The 21,208-nt window shown below is 39.6% G+C and overlaps 1 protein-coding gene across 3 annotated transcripts in view; it reads left to right on the forward strand.

Annotated features, from left to right (window-relative positions):
• The window catches only part of tcerg1l (transcription elongation regulator 1 like), a 624,439-nt gene extending 603,553 nt beyond the window's left edge, over positions 1–20,886 (forward strand). For 2 of the 3 annotated variants that reach the window (XM_059653101.1, XM_059653102.1), the window contains exon 14: positions 19,485–20,886. In XM_059653101.1, coding sequence (XP_059509084.1) covers positions 19,485–19,641 — 157 coding nt within the window. In that variant the 3' untranslated portion in view covers positions 19,642–20,886. The remainder of the gene's footprint in view (positions 1–19,484) is intronic. The other variant, XR_009446975.1, reaches the window with a different exon arrangement.
• The last annotated feature ends 322 nt before the right edge of the window (positions 20,887–21,208 follow it).

Consider the following 21,208-nt stretch of genomic DNA (forward strand, 5'->3'; position numbering starts at 1 on the left):
TTTTACGGTTACAAGTTGCTCAGTGTTGCCCAGTAAGGCTGTCTGCAGTCTTCCCCACTGAAAGGCTATAGTTAGCGACCAGCCATGCTGCAACCACCACAGGACTACAGCACAAGAGCACTAGGCCAGGCAAATACACCCACAAGACAGGCACTAAGAGACTGGATAACGTTTGTAAGGAATACTGGATGATTTGTCCAGGTTGGTATAAAACTGTTATTTAGCAGTGACTGTTATTTCAGCAGTTGTGGGGGCAGAGCTATTGTATGAACAGTACTCTGTGATGTTTCTTATTTCAGCATTACTCACATTGAACATGCTTAACCCGCCTGACATTCTGAATCAATTAAAACTATCCATTCATTTATTACTAACCTTGTAGTTGTATGTCACTATTGATTGCAGCACCCTGAAAGCCACTTGGGCACAGGCGATGGCACCATGGATAATCCCACTGCCCTGACAAAGCCACATGCATGTTCTTGTTGCTTCACCTTTCTCAATGAGAACACAATGAGCTCCCTCTCCTGGCATAAAAGGATCTGTCACTTTGCCAATGCAGCAGTGAAAGGCAAGCTGGAAAATGTTGGTTCTATGGTCATTTGTTCCATCTTAGAAAGATTCTAACGTAAAAAAGCTCATGACCACAGCCACCTTCACAATCACTGGCAGCTCTTCCCTCGATCTAACCTAAGTTTGAATGTCTGGTTGCTAGAGGTAGCAATGTTTTCTGAGCACTTGCTTATAAATCACTAATGATATACATTGTTTCTGGATTAGGTGGAGAAAACCCTTGTGTGAATAAGGCCTCCTGCATAGATTCTTCTCTTCCTCCTGCTCTATGTGTGAGCAACTTATTTGCTTCTTTGCTCCTTTATCTACTTCGCCTACCTCTCACATTGCAACTGAAAGACAATTACAAATCTTATTCCTGGAAAACACCAGCGTGGAATTTTACTCATTGTTTATTATCATTGAACTAACTCACAAACAATTCTTTAAATGTTATTTCTAATAGCTCTGCACCTTGTAGTCTCACTTTTTTTCTGTGTTTTTTATATATTTGGCATTTTTCTTGGATTCAGTATCAGATCCCCTTCCCACAAGTGAGCCCCCCACCCCGCCATTCTTTGCAAATCTCTAAACACATAAATCTTAATAATTGTAGGAAACACAGGAGCTGAACAGCGAACTTGTATCAAGATAAATCAATTTGCTGATAATTTTTACTTATCACTTCCGATTTTAAGAAGGATTTAAGATTACAGATGCTATTACATCATGGTGTAGGCTATATGCTGCCAGGCAGCTTTATTGACCAGGAAACAAACCTAACTGAACTCAAGAGAAAATAAAAGATTTTCAGTAACTAGGCACTGAGTTATTCTCTTTGGTACATAGAAATATCGAACTCTCAGTTTAAAAGTTAATCTTGAAACATGATCACTGATTACAATTTGGTTTGCTGCCTGGGTAGCATGAAGTTTTTGGCTTGCAACTAATAGCTACAGAATAACACTCAATTCTGAGGAAGTCATCTACATTTTCATAATTATTTTAAAGATAAGCCAAAAGAAAGAAAATTACACCAAAATGCGATGTATTGTTGTGTGTGGCAGCATTTTACAAAAACAAATCTGGTTACTTAAATTTTCTGACATTTATTAACTCAGGATCCTGGTGATTTACTACTACTGAATGGAGTTTACGGTCCATGTGTCCTGACACACACTGTGAATAACCAATCTTTTAGATCTTACCTCCCCAACTGTGGTCATGACCCCTTGTAGACCAGTGAGATGTGACTTTGAGGTACAAACATTGGGGCAGCAAAGGCTGTGAAGTCTCTTTAAGGTCTTATGTTTCATTTCTAATGGTAGGCACTGCCTGACAGGCATCATCTAGGCCTGATTCCTGATACAAAATAAACAGCAAAAAGGGAGAGTTTTTTTTAAACCTTACAATCCAAACACCTGCTGTTACGCTTAACATCACACTTCCGACTCAATCGCCCCTTCTCACTTCACTCTCAAAAATCTGTAAACCCTTTACTCTTACAAATCTACACACCCTCCTGCCACCCACCACCCCCCCCCCCCCCACCACATCCCTCTTCATACTCACAGCTCTACACCATCACACTGTTGTTAATGCATCCTCACCACAATTCATCACAAGGTTAAGGGCTAACTGGTTGGTGTAGTACCCATCATCCTTTTTCCTGTAAGGATCCACAGGGCCTGGTTTGTCCAATGTGCAAGAGGAAAAACACTTGCTCATCTAACAAGAAGAAATTCTACTCTTCAACAAAATTTAGGTCGTTTGCATGACAGCAACTCAGCCACATTAGGGGCATTTAAACAGTCCTTGGATAAGCATATGATGATGATGGGATACTATAGGGGGAGGGGCTTAGATTAGTTCACACGGCGCAACATCAACGGCCGAAGGGCCTGTTCTGCGCTGTATTGTTCTATGTTCTATGTTCTACAGGTTACATTATTATAATAGACATTGTTACTGAAACAATGAAGGACATTTGGATGTTAGGTCTTACTCCTTAAAGGTCCAAATCTGTACTCTTGCTCAAGTTCACCATATTGGGCAGTGCTTAATGCATTCCTCAGCAGTAACCCTTTCAGTTCCTTACACAACACCACAATATCACTCTGGGATCACAGCAAATTTCAACATTCAAATTAGGGTGTCAATAAGGAAATGTTTGGGAGTACTTGTCTAGACCTTCTTAATGCTATTGTCTATTTAGACCAATGACTTGCCAGCTTCAGTTTCCTCAGTTAAGATGATGGGTCTGGGAATTTCAGAGTGTTCCAGGCATTACTTCATATATCATCAGAACTTTGACAAGAAACATTACTGGCAATAATTCATAGAAAATTAATTGTGTGGATAGTGTAATGCTTGTGAATTTTGTTTGTTATGCAATTATATACAGAATTATATGTACAAAGTACACAGCTTAGTGAAGAAAGCAACATAAAAGAATATTCAAAGTGATTTTCTATAGTTTAATTGTTCAGATTTCTTTTATTGATTTCTCAAGTTAATTTATTGTATTGAAAGCAGTTTGATATTGAATGCTTATCTCCCACTTTCTTTACTTTTCATTTGTGTTCTGCACCTTTATAGTTGCAATGTGTTGTTCAGTGTTCCCGAATTTGAGCGAATCACTAGTGACTATGACATAAAATTTTTAAGTTTTTATATGTCACATTTGAGACGTATAGTGAAATGCAATCCTTCATGTGACAGCAGTGCGCAAAATAAGCAGTATATATCAAACATGTAATTGGGATGCCAATAATAAATTTGATCTGCTGTCCAGAGAGCACAGTGCAATGCATCAAAGTTATCGGAAAATTGACTAGGTCATGGGTGCTGGAGGGGTTGGCCTAAAGGTAGTTGGCTATTACTACAGCAATTAGTGTTTCTTCACATATCACATCACTGTCATCAAATCTGATCACGAAGAAATTGATTAGTTATGAGGCTTTAAAAATACAGCTGCAAACTAAGAAACAAGTTGCAGGAAGTACCAAAAATAGTAACTAACATTGATACTGAATGAAATCAGGGAATTGCTCATCATTTATATGCATAGTATGGATGGGAGGCAGAAGAGTAAATAAGGATAGGAACACAGTTCTGAACACAAATTGTTTCCTTAGCCCAGCCTCAATTAAAAGACTGAAAATTAATTTTATTTTCTTATGATGATATAACTTACAATGACTAGATTATTGTGCCTACTTTTAATGGGAATTTTAGGTCATTCTGATTTAACCACTATAATTTTATTGCAGATGAAGAAGTCAGTGGGTTACCATTGTGCACTGTTTTGTTCATAGGCAGCAGACTGACTGTATGAGCACAGTGCAATATGTTACCAAAAATATCAGGAGATCATTAATTAACAGATTTGTGCAATTCTTTCCAATTTTCATTGTGGCATACTGGTGTTCAGGCATTGCTGATTTAGAAAAACAACCTTTGGTGCAAGTTTGTCTCCAACAGGGTGCTTTTTATTTGGTGCAACAATGCTTATGTTTATTACCCACTGTAAAGTAAGAACCTGGACCTGAATGTTGCTGTATTGAAGAACCAGCAGACATTTACTACATCCATTATGGACAAACATTGCATTTCTTAGGGACAAATGTTTCAGGGCTGATATAAGGTACTACGTAAGAACAGAGATGCTTTAGTTTCAGTAGAGAACCACGCCTCAAATGATCCGAAGTTAAATGTAATATGAGATCTTTACATCATCAGGTCATATATTATACTGCAGCGATTGTACCAGAAATATGTCCATTAAGGTTGTCCTGACACTCTGATTATGAGACATAGTTATCCCAAACAGATATTCATGGTTGAATATGGGCAGGTATATCAATTACATAATTGTATGAACAGTAAAACAGAATATCAAGACTAGCATTTTAAACATTGGCATAATGCTTCAGAGTATTGACAACTTGCCGTGATCTGGTGATCCTACGCCTGCCTGGAGAAGTGTGCTGTTCTCTGTGAGAAGTAGTAAGAACTGCCGATGCTGGAGTCAGAGATAACACAGTAAGGAGCTGGATGAACACAGCAGGCCAGGCAGCATCAGAGAAGCCGGAAAGTTGACATTTTGGGTTGGCATCCTTCTTCAGGAATGGGGGGGAGGGACGGGAGCTCTGAAATTAATAGAGAGGAGGGGTGGGGCTGGGGAAGGTAGGTGGGATGGTGTAGGTGAGTGCAGGTAGGCAATGAAGTGGATTGGTCAGTAAGGCGGGAGTGGCAGATAGATGGGAGAGAAGATGGGCGGATTGTGTCAGGTCAAGGAGGCGGGGATGTGGGGCAGGATTGGTCATGGGATGAGGCCAGGAGTGGGGAGATTTTGAAACTGGTAAAGTCCATATTGTAACTGCCGGGTTGTAGGATCTCAGGATGGAATATGAGGTGCTGCTCCTTCAGTTTCTGGGTGGTGTCATTGTAACACTGGAGAAGGCCCAGGATGGGCATGTCGCCCAGGGAGTAGGAGGGGGAGCTGAAATGGTTTGTGACCGGAAGGTGTTGTCAACTTGGTTGACAACTTGGTGGTCTTGCTGCGAGGTACTGTCAGTCAGCATCATCTTACAACCATTTTTGGAGTGCACTCCATCACTCTGATCATGTGTGATTAGTGGTGTGTACATTGGCCTCAGCTGAATCTGTTCTTTCCCAGTGTAATTCCATGATAAGTTATACAAGGAAGAGGGGTAGGCCACTCAGCCCTGCTCCACCGATTAATATAATCTGATTGAAACCTCCAACCCACCTTCCCACTGACACCTGATAATTTTGCTTATGAAAAATCATCTGCTTCTTACTTAAATATATGCAAAGACTCATTTCATCACCTTTTAAGGAGAGGAGTCTAAAAGACTCAATACTATAAGACAAATTAATTCACCCCATCTGATTCAAATGAGTGGCTTCGTGTTCATAAACAATAATTCCTCCTTCTAGATTCTTCCACAAGAGGAAACACCCTCCCACCATCCAATCTATCAAGACACCTCAGAATCTTATATGTTTCAATTAAATCACCTATTTCTCTTGTAAACTCCTATGGATACATGTCTGGCCCGTTCACTATTTCCTCACAAGACAACCTATCTGTTCTGAAGACGGGTCACTAGACTCAAAAACTTAAGTCTGTCTTCTCTCCACAGATGCTGCTGCACCTGCTGAGTTTCTCCAGCAATTTCTGTTCTTGTTTGTTTCAGATCTCTAACAGCTGCAGTTCTTTGTTTTATCGTGTCTGGTAACCTTTTCTGAACTGCATCCAACATACTAGCATCCTTCCTAAGTAAAGAGACCAACACTGTACACCTTACTCTGCCAAGCTCCTATGGAATTGCGAAGGGAGTTAAGTGCAGTCTTCGATAAAGTTTGATTTGCAAGCTGGACTTCAATAGACAAGAACATATTGGGACAAAGGGGCCATGAAAATACTTTAACATAAAGGAGGAAGAAGCAAAAGAACTAACCTAATACAGAGTATGAATTGCAAGTAGAATGCTTCAATGGGATATTAGGGACTTTTCGGTGGTGGAGAAGGATGTGTGCAACGATGGGCCAAATGATCTTCTTCTGCACCATGACAATTCTGTTATTCTACAACTGCATAAATCCCAGAAGTGAAAGCCAGTTATCCAGGAGCTCCATTCTGAAGCATATAAGACCGATCGGACTGTATAAATTCATAGATTCATAGAGTTAGACAGCACAGAAACAGACTCTTCAGTCTAATTTGTCCACATCGATCAGATATCACAATGTGACTTAGTCCCATTCACCAGCATTGACTGATATCCTTCTAAACACATCCTATTCATGTACCCATCCAGATACGTTTTAAATGTTGTAATTGTACCCATCTCCACCACTTCCTCTGGCGGCTCATTCCATTTATGGTCTACGCTCTGCATGAAAATCTTGTCCCTCACATCCTTTTTAAATCTATCCCTTTCACCTTAAACTTATCCCTTCTAGTTTTGTACTCCCCCACCCTAGGAAAAAGACCTTGGCTGTTCACCCTATACATGCCCCATATGATTTTATTGACCTCTATAGGGTCACCTTTCAGCCTCCAACACTCCAGGGAAAAAAGCCACAGCCTATTCAGCCTCTCCCCGTAACTCAAATCATTGTTCTCAGCAAGATCCTTTTACTCCCTGCAACAGCCTTTGCTGTGGCACTTTATCAAAAACCTTCTGGAAATCTAGGCGTTGTACTGGCCAATAGACTCTTAGCAATGCAGCCTGCATGACACGGTTGGAATCTGTTAATCCTAAACTCTTTTTTTAAATCTTACTCGCGTCTTTAAGAAATTATAAATATTTTCTGGATCTTTCTGATCATCCATGGAAAGACTGATTGTGTTAATTCTCTGACGCCACAGATTGCAACTAGCAAGGAAGATTTTTAGAACTCTATCCTTGGGCTGTTCTAACTCAAGAACCCTTATAATAATGGTATAAGGTGATCAGAAGCTTTTAGGAATATAAATCTCCCATCTCCTGAAAAGCCAGAACAACACGCGCCAAAAGCTAAAATCAACATAGCAGCCAATGTTAATGTATAACTACCACTCATTCTGAAAAACATGTACTTTAGCAAGTGGCACTACATGGTACGGGTATCGAGAGAGCCTTATAGAGCATTTGACAGATCTCTGCTTCCATACACCAGCAGAATCATACTGTAGAGCTGATATGTATACTGACTTCACTTTCTGATGTTCCCTATTTCATAGACATCAACAGTCTGGCAGTGATAGATCAACCATCTCAGCTCTGTCACAATTTCTGAGATCAAACCACATGCATTGTGTTGGCCACGTCATGTGTGACACAATGCAACTAATGATGTCAAATATCTTTACCTAGACAGAGATAATATTGTATCAATGCAACCCCATGTAATAATCCCCTAAGGAAATGCAGTTTGCACATTCAGGCAAACCTTTAAGTGGCACTGAACAAGTTGGAGTGAAATGTAAAAGAACTGTGGGCACTGTAAGTCAGGAACAAAAACAAAATTGCTGGAAAAGTTAAACAGAGTTAACATTTCGGGTCTGGAGACCCCTCCTCAGAGGACCCAAAACGTTAACTCTGTTTTCTCCTTCACAGATGCTGCCAACCCTGCTGAGCTTTCCCAGCAATTTTGTTTTAGTTGGAATGAAAAGATTTAATTTAGATTGAACTACCACAAAGACTGGTGTAGCACTATCAAAGATAATAAAATGTGAGGCTGGATGAACACAGCAGGCCCAGCAGCATCTCAGGAGCACAAAAGCTGATGTTTCGGGCCTAGACCCGCTCTCTGATAAAGGGTCTAGGCCCGAAACGTCAGCTTTTGTGCTCCTGAGATGCTGCTGGGCCTGCTGTGTTCATCCAGCCTCACATTTTATTATCTTGGATTCTCCAGCATCTGCAGTTCCCATTATCACTAGCACTATCAAATGTGTTTTAAAGAAAACAGAACCACATATGTGTGCCTGATGACAGGTACCTAAACCTTTCTCTCGAAAAAAGTTCACATAAAATACCGAAGCTGGCACTCTGAAATTTCTTCCAGCAAGATTCTTTTCAAAGCTGGATGCGAAACATGACATTTAATCTGTTTATTTAATGGAAGAGTCCCAAGAGCATTTAGGACTCTATTTGGATGCTACTTTTTCTGGCAGTTACAACTTGAGTAATCAATTAGACAAAACACATTTCAGTTGCACATGGATAGATTATTGGGAATGTACCTAGCTGTATTTACATTACAGACATTCTTGTGGCCATGGGGAAGACAAAGGCAAAACATGACAACGAGGACCAGTGCTTAACAGCACAAAGTGCCCATCAACATTAGCCGAAAAAACTTCTTTGGATGTGCTTACTCCACCAATGGAGTCAGTTTTGATCCAGGCAGGATTGAGGATCTTAAACAAGTATCAAGACCACAGAATAAAGGAGATCAGCAAACTTGCCTTGGTTTTCCTCATTTCCTCTTGCCACATGTTCCAAGGTATCCACTAACAAGTTATCTCCACCAAGAGATTTGCACACAAGGGGGCATTGCTTATGGGTGGCAAGATGATCATCAATATGCCTTTGAGAATCTCAGTAAGTCCTGCCAGCAAAATGTTGCCTACTGCAATACGATGGCCCCAGAAAAGTCATGCTTCTTTAAGTGGATGTATCACAGTAAAGCCTCAACGCATGTATTTTGCAAGGTGAGAAACCTATTGCCTTTAGTTCAATAAACCCTATCATCTGCAGAAGCCAACTATTCTAATATAAAATGTGAGATATTAGCTCTGTAATTTGCTTCAAATCTACTTATTGGCAAGAAATGCACCATTGAAACAGATGATGAACCATTAAAAATGATATATTGCAAACTGAAATGAGTGCCCCAGGAAGCTTACATTTGACATACTGAGCAAATTACCAACTATACGGACAGCAAAATCCTTCTCTTGATCTGCAGTTTGATGCCCTCAATGTCAAAATTTCTAAATTATGCAACTAGTCCAGTTCATAAAAAGTAATTCAGTCAGACTGATTACTGGGTTTTCTAGCTGCCATGTAAAACAAACAAGGTACCCTGAGGCCCATCTTCTACCATCTCAGGCCGGTCCGATATTCCAATACTCACGGAACCAACATTGGAAACAATCTGATGCAATTCTGAGAAAATTGTCTTAATAAATAAAGTTTATATTTAGCTTCTTTAAAAGTATGAGAAAAGGAATTGAGTCGACAATTAAGAAAATGAGTAGCAAGATTTTTACTTTTTTAAAATATCTAATTAATTTTCTTGTTTTTTTGCAGCAGAATTAACAAACTGCTGTGGTAATTGAAATTAATCATGCAATAACCGAGGAAATCCTGGAAAAAATGTGCTTTCCTTAAACTTAATGGTCTATATAACATTACTATATAATGTGCATATTACTGAATCATGACACATTCAGCAAAGAAGACAGCTTTATATTAACGCACATAAATATTGGCCCAGTTTTCCCGTGTGTTGGAAATTTCACCAATGTCTGCTACTTCTGGGATATTTGGCAACTACCAGACAAATGCATACAGACTTAAATAGATAGTAATAATGGAGAGGGGTCATTAATCATATTTCTCACAAGAAGCACAATGGATGTTCAGTAATGCTAACATGTCACCAGTTCCAGTTTTACCAAGGCCTTGTTAAAGACCATGTAAAATTAGAACCCCTCCTTCAAGGTGCTGGGCAGTGATTCACTCCGTGCTATGAACTCTTCTGAACTGAAGTCTCAATTACCTGCCTGATATAATGAAGTTGACTGTGGGAACCTGCTGAATCGATGTCACAGAGAAGGTTCATCTCCTCACAACTCCAAGAATAAAGCAGCCACTGAGAAAATAAATTATTGAACAACCAGCTGCCAAGTACATAAAATACGAAGGTAATGTTGGTAAAATATTAAGATCTGTGAAATAAGTATCTGCAAGCAATGAATAATGTAAACTACATCTAAGAAAACATGAAAAGAGTGAACTTGTCAATAGGACACAGCAGCTTCCTAGAATCACTGATTGCTTAGGATTACCAGGTTTGACTTGGAGTATCAAGGAATATAAAATTAATCTCCACGACACCACAAGAAGCAATCAAGGAACTAAAGCTGTGAGCATTTTTATAAATTCTTGTTGAATATCTTTTTAAGTTGTTATGGTGGGGGATGAAGGTTGTTAAGAATCATTGAATGAGCTGATGAATAATCTGTTCACATTCCCATTGGATTGGGAAGGGACCATCTCAGTCACTATGGCAGAATCCATGGAGAGAAAGCAGAGCTAACACTTTAGGTCCAGTGACCCTTCAGAACAGTTCTGATGAAGGGCCACTGCACCAGAAACATTACCTGTTCTTTCTCTCCACAGATGTTGCCAAACTTGCCGAGTTTCTTCTGCTATCAACATTTTTGTATCAGTTCTCCATCACTGGAGCCGTTTGGTGTATTTACCTCCAGAACTGTGCTCATATCTAGAATTATCAATTCTAATAATGCCCATATTGTCATTCATAGTCCTGTGGGCAATATTGTGGACTATGAACACTATTAGAGCCTTTACTAGGCAAACACCTTCTTCAGGATCCCCTCCACGTCTAAATAGGTGGAAAGGCAAAATGCTGTGAATGGATGTTGGACCTCTGAAATAAAACAGAAAATGCTGAAAATATTTTGCGAGCCTGACAGCACCTGTGGAGAGACACAATTGACATTTCAAGTTTGCCGCTCCGAAGCACAAGTCTGATGCACAATTTGTAAGGTAAATTCTAGTCATGTAGCAGAAAATAGAACAGCCGTATTCCAGTCCAGTTTGTCAGCCCAGAGGCTAAAAGATAATCTGATATAATAATGGTTTATTTTTGTCATAAGAAATAGGAGAGTTCTTTCATTCAATAGAATCATGGCTGATCTTGGACTTCAGCTTTACTTCCCTGCCTGGCCCCCATTTCCCCTTACTTCCTTAAAATCTGCCTTGAAAATACAGCAGCTGAGTAGCCCAGGAGGGTAGAGACTTCCAATGACTAAATATCCTCCAAGTGGGGGAAAAGAATGTCTCATCTCACTCCCACTGATTCCTTATCCTGAAAGCACGCTGCCTATTTCTAGGCTTTCTAACAAGGGAATACAGCCTTTCCGCATCTACTCAGTTAAGACCTCTCAGAAGCTTGCATGTTTCTACACCTTCTTCTAAATTCTGGAATGTATAGGTACATTCTGCTCAATCTAAACTCATCTACATTAGCATTCCTAGGAATTATTCTACTGTGTATTCATTGCAGCATCTATGTAGCCAGAATCTTATTCTCATTACCTTAAACTCCTTGCAAGAAAGGGCAACTCATTTGTCTCACTACATACATGTTAAAATCATCTATTTTCTGGACAAGGATATTCAGATCTCTCTGAACAAGATTTTATAGCTATTTACCATTTAAAAATATATTGTTTCTACCGATGTGAATAACCTACATTATATTCCATCTGCCACCTTTCTTGCACAATAACAACCTGTCACTGCAACTTTGCAGCCTCTTTGTGGTCTCGTCATTGTTTCTTATTTCTTGCAGGTTTGCATAATCAACAAACGTGGATGGCATTACACTTACACCTTCATTTAAATCATTATTATAGACTGGGACACCACGCTAGTATTATCCTGCCAACTGAAAATGACCCCTTTATTCCTACTGTCAGTTATCTGTCCTTTAATCAACCCTCTATTGATAATATGCTATCCTCAATCCCATGAGCTGTTACTTTGTGTAACAGTGTTTTTTGTAGTACCTGACTAATGCCCTTTATTTCTCCTATAAATGAATCCTCAAAAAACTAATAACGTGTCAAACATAATTTCCCTTTCATAAAACCATTTTTGGATTCTGTCTTATCATATTGTGATTTTCCATATGACTTTATCCATCTTCGAAATCTATCGAAACTAGCATTTTTCATTCAACTCTGTTGGGCCAACTAAACTGCAGTTCCCTGTTTTAAGTTTTATAAATCCTCTTACAATCTTCCAACTCAAAGCAGATATAATTGTTTATTTTTTGGTGATTCCCAACTTATGTCTTATACCACGACAGCTGAGTTCATTGAGGTTTAGGACTGCAGTTCCAAGGCTAAGTACAAACTTTCAAACTCAGTGCGAAATTCCTTTAAAAAGCCAAAAACAAACATGACATCTAGTGTTGTTTCGTACATTTTTGCTAGTTTTTCCTCTAATCTCTGTCTTAGGAGCTGTGGGTTTGCCATGATGGAGAACATTGAAAACCATTTGCTTGCATTGAAGCAAGCGATTTGTCATGAACTTTCTGTTTCTGATGAAGTACTTTTGATTGTTGTGGGAATCTGTTATGCAGAATTAACTCTGAAAATTCCTGCACTATAACAGGGACAATTACTTTTGTTTTAATAGATTTTAGATTAGATATAAGCTATCAGTATGGAAGTTAATTTTGCACAATAAGCTCACACAACTATCAATTTAATAAGGAAAAAGCAGTCTATTTTTGTAATATTGATTGAGGAATAAATACCAGCCAAGCCACTGGAAATAACTTCTCCGCTCTTCTGTTAAACAGTACCTTGGGATCTTTATGTTTACGCAAAGGAAAAATGGGAAATCACTTTAACACCTCTCCTAAAAGATTGCTCCTCTCACTGCAGTGTTCAATCTGCATTGGACTACAGTGTCAGCTTGATTTCTTCTGTTCAGGTTCCTGTGGCGCTCTTGTAGTGTGGAGTTTAAGCACATATCTTCTGAGTCAAAGTGCTGCTGAATGAGCCCCAGCTGACACTGTTAAATTATGATCACTTAGCTCCATATAGGATTTTTTGCTACAAGAATATTAATTAACCATGCCTCATTAGACGTGACAAAATCTAAAATAGTCTGTCCCTTGGCTGATTCGAGGAAACTGTTTTGAATATAGTCAATTAACTTGTCCTTCAAGTCTGATGTGTCTGGTCTGTATGGAGATTAAAGACCCCAATGGTTATTTAAATATCTTTATTACTCATTCCCCTTCTTTCTTGATTAATACTCTGCCCAATGGTTATAGCTGCTGCTCAAAGGCTTATAACTAAACCCATTGTTATCTGCACTTTGTGGTCTCCTGTTTTCACAATTACTGATTTTTATTCCTTATCTTCGAAGCTAAGTCCTTCCTCAATACTGTCCTTGTGTCATCATTTATTATCATACATACATTGCCTCCATACTGTTTTCCATTGTCAGCCTTTAAAAAAAATCCTATCTTCTGGAATATTTAGTTCTGCAGAGGAGACCCTCTTTTTGGCAATCTTTGGACCTCCTGTGGCATTGCTACTACCTGCCTTCAGAAATCCACACACCGTTCACCAGACCCTGCTTGATTGGCCTCAAAACACCATACTTACTCAAGAGAATACCCAGCCATTAATGCCCTTCATCATCCAAGGTCAGAAGTCACGTGACACCAGGTTATAGTCCAACAGGTTTATTGAAATCGCAAGCTTTCGAAGCACTGCTCTTAAATCAGGTGCATCATCCAAGTACAGTTCGAGTAGTAGCTGTTACTCCTGGTGATGCTAGTGAGCTGCTGGTTCACTGACTGGGCTGGCCACTGTTGTAGGTTGTACAGCAGAATGATAATGGTACTTGTGGTGCAGTGGTAGTGACCCTACCTCTTGGCCAGGAGGTCTGGTTTCAAGTCCCGCCTGCTCCAGTGGTGTGTAGTAACCCCCCTGAGCAGATTGATTCAAAAATATCTGCAGCAGACCCAGTGGCAGCCATGACACTGACTACAGTCCATACTGACTGCTGAAGTAAAAAGGACTGGGCTGTGTCATGGACCTAAGTCTTCCGGGTCCTTTAAGGATGGGGTCAGAGTTGGGAGGTGGTTAGAATATTGTGATGAGCAATATCAAGACAGAAGTCTAATGTCTCTCCATCAGACTTTCCAAAGGCCAAATAACTTCTTGGGAAGGCAGCACTCCTCATTACTTCAAGTTATTGAGGCAATTGTTTTGCCAATTGAAGGCAATTTGCAGGGACCTTTGAGCATTGTGGAGCCCTACCAGCTGCTTGAAGCTCACAGAACATGTTGGCTGGCTTCACTTGGGGACCATCAAGTGATAGCATACAGTTAACCAGGTTTAAATTACTGCATTTAGAACCCTGTTTAAATTACCACAGACTGCAAGACAAACAGTTGAGCTGGGAGTCTGTGAATTACCTTAGCAGTCCTGCGCAACTACAGTTATGTGGAACATCCTCTACTACCATTTCCCATTGGAAGGTCGGAGGTGTCCCACTTCGAGGCCCCTTCACTGGGAACACTCATCACTCGGCAGTAAGGTGGAACGCAAAGGCATGTCTGCGTGGTAGAGAAAGAAAAAAAATGAAAATCCCATATATATATAATATATATATATATATATATATATACACCGAGTCACCTGTGTTTGAGGGGAGATCTAAGAGAAACTTACAAGATAATGTATGGTTTAGAAGGGGTGGACGCTAGGAAGTTGTTTCCGTTAGGCGGGGAGACTAGGACACGTGGGCACAGCCTTAAAATTAGAGGGGGTAAATTTAAAACTGAAATAAGACGACATTTCTTCAGCCAGAGAGTGGTGGGCTTGTGGAATTCATTGCCACGGAGTGTAGTGGAGGCCAGGACGTTGGATGCCTTCAAGGCAGAGATCGATAAATTCTTTGTCTCAGAAGGAATCAAGGGCGACGGGGAGAGTGCAGGGAAGTGGTGTTGAAATGCCCATCAGGCATGATTTAAATGGCGGAGTGGACTTGATGGGCCGAATGGCCTTACTTCCACTCCTATGTCTTATGGCCTTATGGTTTCCAATTAAATATGCAATTGACAAACACTGCTCATCCGGGCAGTGAGGCAAGACCAGAATGGAAGGGTAGAGAAAGAGGGAGGTGACTAAAAGAGAATGGAGATTGGAATGTGAAATAATCCACTCTGACCCTCCACCCCACAGTGCCCACCTCTCTCTAAATACACCAGCATCACCAACTCTCATCAACTCTGGACCTGTTCTTAATGAGGGCTGCATTATTAACAGTGAAATATAACACTCTAAAGCAGCCCTTGTGATGAATCTGAATCCTCCAAATAGATTGAATAGTAACAGAAAGGAGAGATTAGTAGAATAGAGTCTTCCTTTATCACACACAAAATCATCCTGAAACTGATTTCCTGCTCTTATGATGCTGCTTGGCCTGCTGTGTTCATCCAGCTCTACACCTTGTTATTCCAGGCCCTAAACGTCAGCTTTTCTGCTCCTCTGATGCTGCTTGGTCTGCTGTGTTCATCCAGCTCTACACCTTGTTATCTTATACTGAAACTGTAAATCCTCAAAGATGCTGTCACCTATATCCTCCAAATGCAGCTAGAGGTTTCTCTTGACACTTGTAGGGGGCTACTCTGAGGGTGCTGCTTGCCGCTGAGGAGGCTGCTCATCTTACTACACTGTGGCTTTAGATGACACGGATGAGGAGGCTGCTCATCTTACCACACTGTGGCTTTAGATGACACGGATGAACGTCCTCTAGCTGCCTGAGGCCTGGAGGGCCTCTCCTCTATCATGGTGTCTGCTTGATGCACTGGTATCACTGGCAGAGAGGTTAAGAAGTCACAGTTTAGAGGACCTCACGGTGGAGAAGACAGTTGCCCCTCCTCCAACATGAGGACCTTGGCACCTCTCTGCTGAACTGAGTAGTCCAAGAACCTAGTGTGAAAATAAATCACTTTGTCCTTCTCTTGCCAAGCCTTTGCACTAGGTTCATGGACAAGGCAACTATACACTCAATTGTGACATCTACTAAGTGGTCAGCTCATTCTGGCTCTCGACGAGAGTCACAGATCTCTCAATAGACAGAAACGTGTCTGCAGATAAGAAGGGAGAGGCATCACTCAAGATCTTGTTGGTCTTTCTCTTGGATTTGGAATCAAGGTACACGTACCCTCTGGAAACTCCACCAAATCTTAATGCATCTCAAATATTTCCTCCCTCAGGGTGTTAGAAAGGCATCTGCTGTCTTGCCGCTAATTCTAGAGCATGGCCACACCATCAGCTTGGGGGTTCAGCCTGTCCTTCTATGCTCCTCGGATTGCTAATAGCCTCAATTATCATACCCTCTGTCAGCTGCTCATGTGATTCTATGCTGCCCCACGAGCTTGCACCTCAATTTAAATTTGAATGGATTCACTCCAACCTGACAGTACTTGTATTCGCTCTGGTGGAGGTGCAGGGAGTGATGTAACGCAATGTCATCAGAAGATCGGACCTCCGCCTCAGAGATGGGTGGCTGATCACTGCAACATTCTACTCTAGTGGATGATGTATAGGGAAGAATATAGATCAGAGGCTTCAACACTTCAGAGGCTCCAACTGCTACTAGAGAAGCGATCCATGGATAGTGGTAATAGTCAAAAGCTACCATGTACCCATTAGTGAGATTACTATCTCTTGTGACCACGTTGAGCATCGGAATCCACGACAAAGCAGCCAGCATGCAGTCTGTTAATGTCAATATTTCCTCCCCCAGGGTGTTAGAAAGGCAAGAAAGGAACAACCGCTGCCATTCACTATTGTTCTGAGCTTTCTTTTATCCTGTAGCTGCAAAACAAACTATACTATTCACCCATTGAAGTCAAGAACAGCATCTAAACTGGTGGCAGCTTAGCTCTGACAACAGGGTTATCACAGTGACTCATGCATGTGGCAACTCTGCACTGATACTGCCGTGGTCAGCACTGACAGATAGCCAAACATTTAGATTACCAACATGTAAATGTCTCCAATTTGCATGGAAATGGTGGTAAAATCAGGACAGACTCTTAGGTCAGCCATGCCTGATGTAGAGCAATGCCCATCAAGCAATGCCTTTGGTGAAAGGCTGGCATCCTATACCAAGGGAAAAACTAGCTTTGGAACAGACATAAGCACAAGCTTTCTCTATCTCATGTATTAATAGACACAGGATAGCCTTTAAGTTTACATCTTAGCACAAGGAAATATCAAAAGGTGCTTCTTAGGACTTGGACAAAATTGACACTGGGTAAAAGAACGAGACATTGAAACAGATGATCAAAAGTTTGGTCAACAGTTTATATTTTACAGGGCAAAGAAGAATGAGGTCTTAGAGCCATTTCCAGAGAGGGCGTACGCAGCCAAAGCAAGACTGCCAGTGATAACTTGTGTGAAATAAAGATGCATAAAAGCCTAGAATTGAGGAAACACTGCATTCTTACAGTGTAGGAAGGCTGGAAGAGATGAGAGAAATGGAGAAAGGTGAATATGGAGGGATTTGAATGGAAGGATGTTAAATTTTAGGCATTCTAGGAAACTAGTATAGGTCAACAAGACTGTGGATAGGATTTGGTAAAGTACTTTTGGAGTTTTGGGTGGGCTCTAGTTTATTGATTGGTAGTTCCTCAGCTAACCTCCTTTAGGGAATAATTAAAATGCGGGTTAGTGGAGTGGTTTTAATTTCCCCTCTGTATGGCCTAAAATATAATGATATTTTCCATTTCAGTCGTGTTCTACGGCAACTAAATCGTTACCTGCACCATCAAGAAAACCCACTGGATCATTTGCTATTGTTGTTGAGAGCTCTTGTTAAGAGCTGACCGGTGAATGTCATGGCCTATCAAGGGCCTCCACAGTGAAGTCCAGCATCTCATGATGGCTAGCACACTCTGTTATTTCGTCTTCTCAAGTCCCCACTTCCACAGAGGAGAAAATTTCACCCGACGTTTTCAATGCCTTCCTTCCAAATTGAATCATGTACTTTGACAAGACATTAAAGGACATTGTGCTTGATCTTTTCAGTGATCTGTTCGATGAAAGTTTAATAGGGTTAATTCGCTCAGCTTCACATCCTGTCTTCTTTCCCTTTATTTAATCATTCTTATTGGTTTAATCAAATTCAGAAATAATGACATGAGGAATGTTCTGGGTGTCAACAATATGCAAAAGCCCCATTAGTTACTCCAGTTGTACTCACTTCACATAGATTAGTAACAACATGAATTTTAACCATTCTTGTAGAATCATTTCCTCTTCCCACATTGTGAAACATTTTAAGCCAATCTGTGTTGCTGTTCTCTCAGATCCTTCTTTTAGCATCTTGCTGTAGGTGATTTGTTTCCAATTGCTTTTCAATTGTTTTAAGGCCTTGTATCACTTTCTTGATATACCTTTTCAACCAGGACTGTGGTCATCACACTGACAGTAAAAGACTCTTTGTGTGATCAGGTCCAAATTAATGTTACAGTTCTGTAATTTGTATTTTTTTTTCATCAGTGTCACAATTCTCATTTCACTTATCAACAGATACTTATTTCCAAATGTAAGACCTTGAAATAAGCTTTTGTACCTTCCTGTACCTGCACCCTGTGCCTTCCTTGCCCAGAATCCCTGCTGGCCAGGTAAATAATTAAATGAAAACAAATACAGTGTCACAGTTACAATGAGCAATGCTCTGGGGGGTACACTTAAAACGCATTAAATTGAGCTTAATAGAGCAGGAGATATGGTTACATTAAACGATTATACCATACCTCTGATCGAATAAGGAACTGAAGAATCTGATTCAAATGCATTTATTTTTCATATTGTGACATGGCTCAGCAATTTATAGGCCTGCTACATAACTTGGTAAAAATTGACAGTCAGCTTTCAAGGTAGTGATATTAAATTTAATTCAAAGTCAACAACAATTCAGTTTTTGAATGGCAGATTAGCATTGTGCTTTTATGGGATGGTGTCCAGCTGATCTGTCAGGTTTTTACCAGTCTAACATGATTCAGCCAAGTGTGCATGACAGCCTTGTATTTCATCCCTAGTCGATGGTTGCTGTAGTTTACAAGGACACTGGTATTGTATTTGGGATGTTGTCACAGTTCAAGTATGTATGATGATAATACTTTCTATACAGTCCCTACGGACTGGTCAATATGCCAACCTACTGAGCTGTTTTTTAAGAAATGTAACATTGAATGAGTGCCACCCTTTCCTTACCAAATACTGAAGAGCTGATGTATAGACCCTTTAATAATCCTAACCTCAAGAAAGAGTAAAATGGTTCTCATTGTAACCCTGTCACAATGTTCATTATAGTTTACTTCACTGGAAAAAAGAAAGCTTTCTTTGTCTACTCCAGTCTATTTAATACTATCCTTTTGGTTTGTAACATTCTTCATCTTCTGAAGCAAATTCTTTGGCACAAAACTTCAAAAATGTAAGTGAACTGCAGTTCTTTTTTTTTGCCTTTCAAAGTGAGCTCATAGGTTTGGTGCTTTGTGTTCTTGCTGGTGCATGAACTGCTCATCATTTTACGTTTCTTGTCTTTTTTGTCAAGATCCACTTTCCAAGAGTTTGCAGAAAAATATGGAAGGGATCATCGATTTAGATTGGTGCAAAAGAGGAAAGATCAAGAACACTTCTTCAATCAATTCATAAATATTCTCAAAAAGAGGGACAAAGAAAACAGGGTTCGACTGAGGAAGATCAGATAAAGCTTTATTAAAGCTTCACTGAATGAACTGAGCTGCTCTGACAGAATTGTTGACTAAGGAATTCAGGCAGTCTCATCTGTGTGGTTTTGGCTAATTGCATTATGAAAACATTTACAACTCAAGATAGTATTTTGAATTTAAAATTGCAGGTAATACGAGTTCACACCTCCATTATAAACACATACATCGCTGTTGACTTTTTATTAAATTTGTATTGTTATTTAAAGCACAACTATTACATTGTTTCTTGTCAATTAAGCAAAGTTTAGAGGATGTCATTTAATTTCTGTGAATATTCATCAATTGTTCAGAATCAGTACACTGTAACAGTGAATTAGCTCCATGATAATGAAAATGCCCTCTTTTAGGATGGAAGAAATTTCATCTATCAATAATTAAACCCACTGACCTTCAGATGACTAGCTATCCACACTGTGTAGAAGATTAGTGCACAGGCACTTCAGTGTGAAATTATTCTCTGCAGATTGTGCTGATAATAGTGACATTCACATAATTTTTACTGCTCTAAACAAGCAGAGATTGCAAATTATGATTGAGAACATTTGGCTTTTGGACGCTAATACAAGGTGGCATGATCTGAAGGCCATTGTTTTAATTATTGCTTTATATTTTAAAAAGCTTGTTCTTAAAAAGTATAAATAGGACGTTCAGCTCTTAACATTAAACTCACCAACAGATTATTCCAGTCACAGTAACAGTGGAGCAGGAATAGGTTCTGCCAGTAGTACCAGCTAATTGAATTGCACTGTTAAAATTAAAATTGCAGTATTTAAGAAAATGATACGGTAAATTTAGTTCAGTTATGTAGTCTGTATTTTTATCAGTGTATGAAAACAGTGATGGCAAGATTGAAAACAGTACAGTACAAAATATTTACATTAATGTGTGCTCTTTATTATATTTGTTTTGCTTCTAGTGAGTTATTGCTCATGAAGTGCAGAGTGCCTAATTAGTAGTGCTAGTTTGATGTTTAAAACATTAGAAGAGACTGAACATTCTAAAGTTTGGCTTTTTATAATGTAATTATTTTAAACTGTGCTTGTGGTAAAGTAACCCATTTACAGTACAGATTTGTAATGTAATGCCTTCAGACAACACCTAAGTAGTTTTTGCAACCATCTGTAGGATTTAAGCAGTATTTCATTTTTATCACAAGTGATATTAATTTCCATTATATTTTATGGTTGAATAAGTTCAGTGATTTCTTTTGAAAGTATGTACAAAATCCACAATATTTTCATTAATAAATATTTCACAATCTTATTCCAAGATATTATTTATCAAAAGCATTTAATTTCTACTAAATGTTTAACAGTACAGCATGCAGCGACATAATAAATAATAATTTGGTTATTTTTAACAACCCAAGTGAAAATAACTGTAAAAATTGCAAATGAAACTCACTGATCCAAATTGTCTTGTATAATTCAAAATGGAGGTCCAGTAAAATAAGTCGTTCATCTTCAAGAAGCTTTTTAGCAACTTTCCCTCTGGGAAGCGAAAAGATTTTTTTAAAGAAATGACATCATTGAGCCAGGCCTTGCAT

The sequence above is a fragment of the Stegostoma tigrinum genome, chromosome 20 (genome assembly GCF_030684315.1).
Source record: "Stegostoma tigrinum isolate sSteTig4 chromosome 20, sSteTig4.hap1, whole genome shotgun sequence".
NCBI classification, from domain to species: Eukaryota; Metazoa; Chordata; class Chondrichthyes; order Orectolobiformes; family Stegostomatidae; genus Stegostoma; species Stegostoma tigrinum.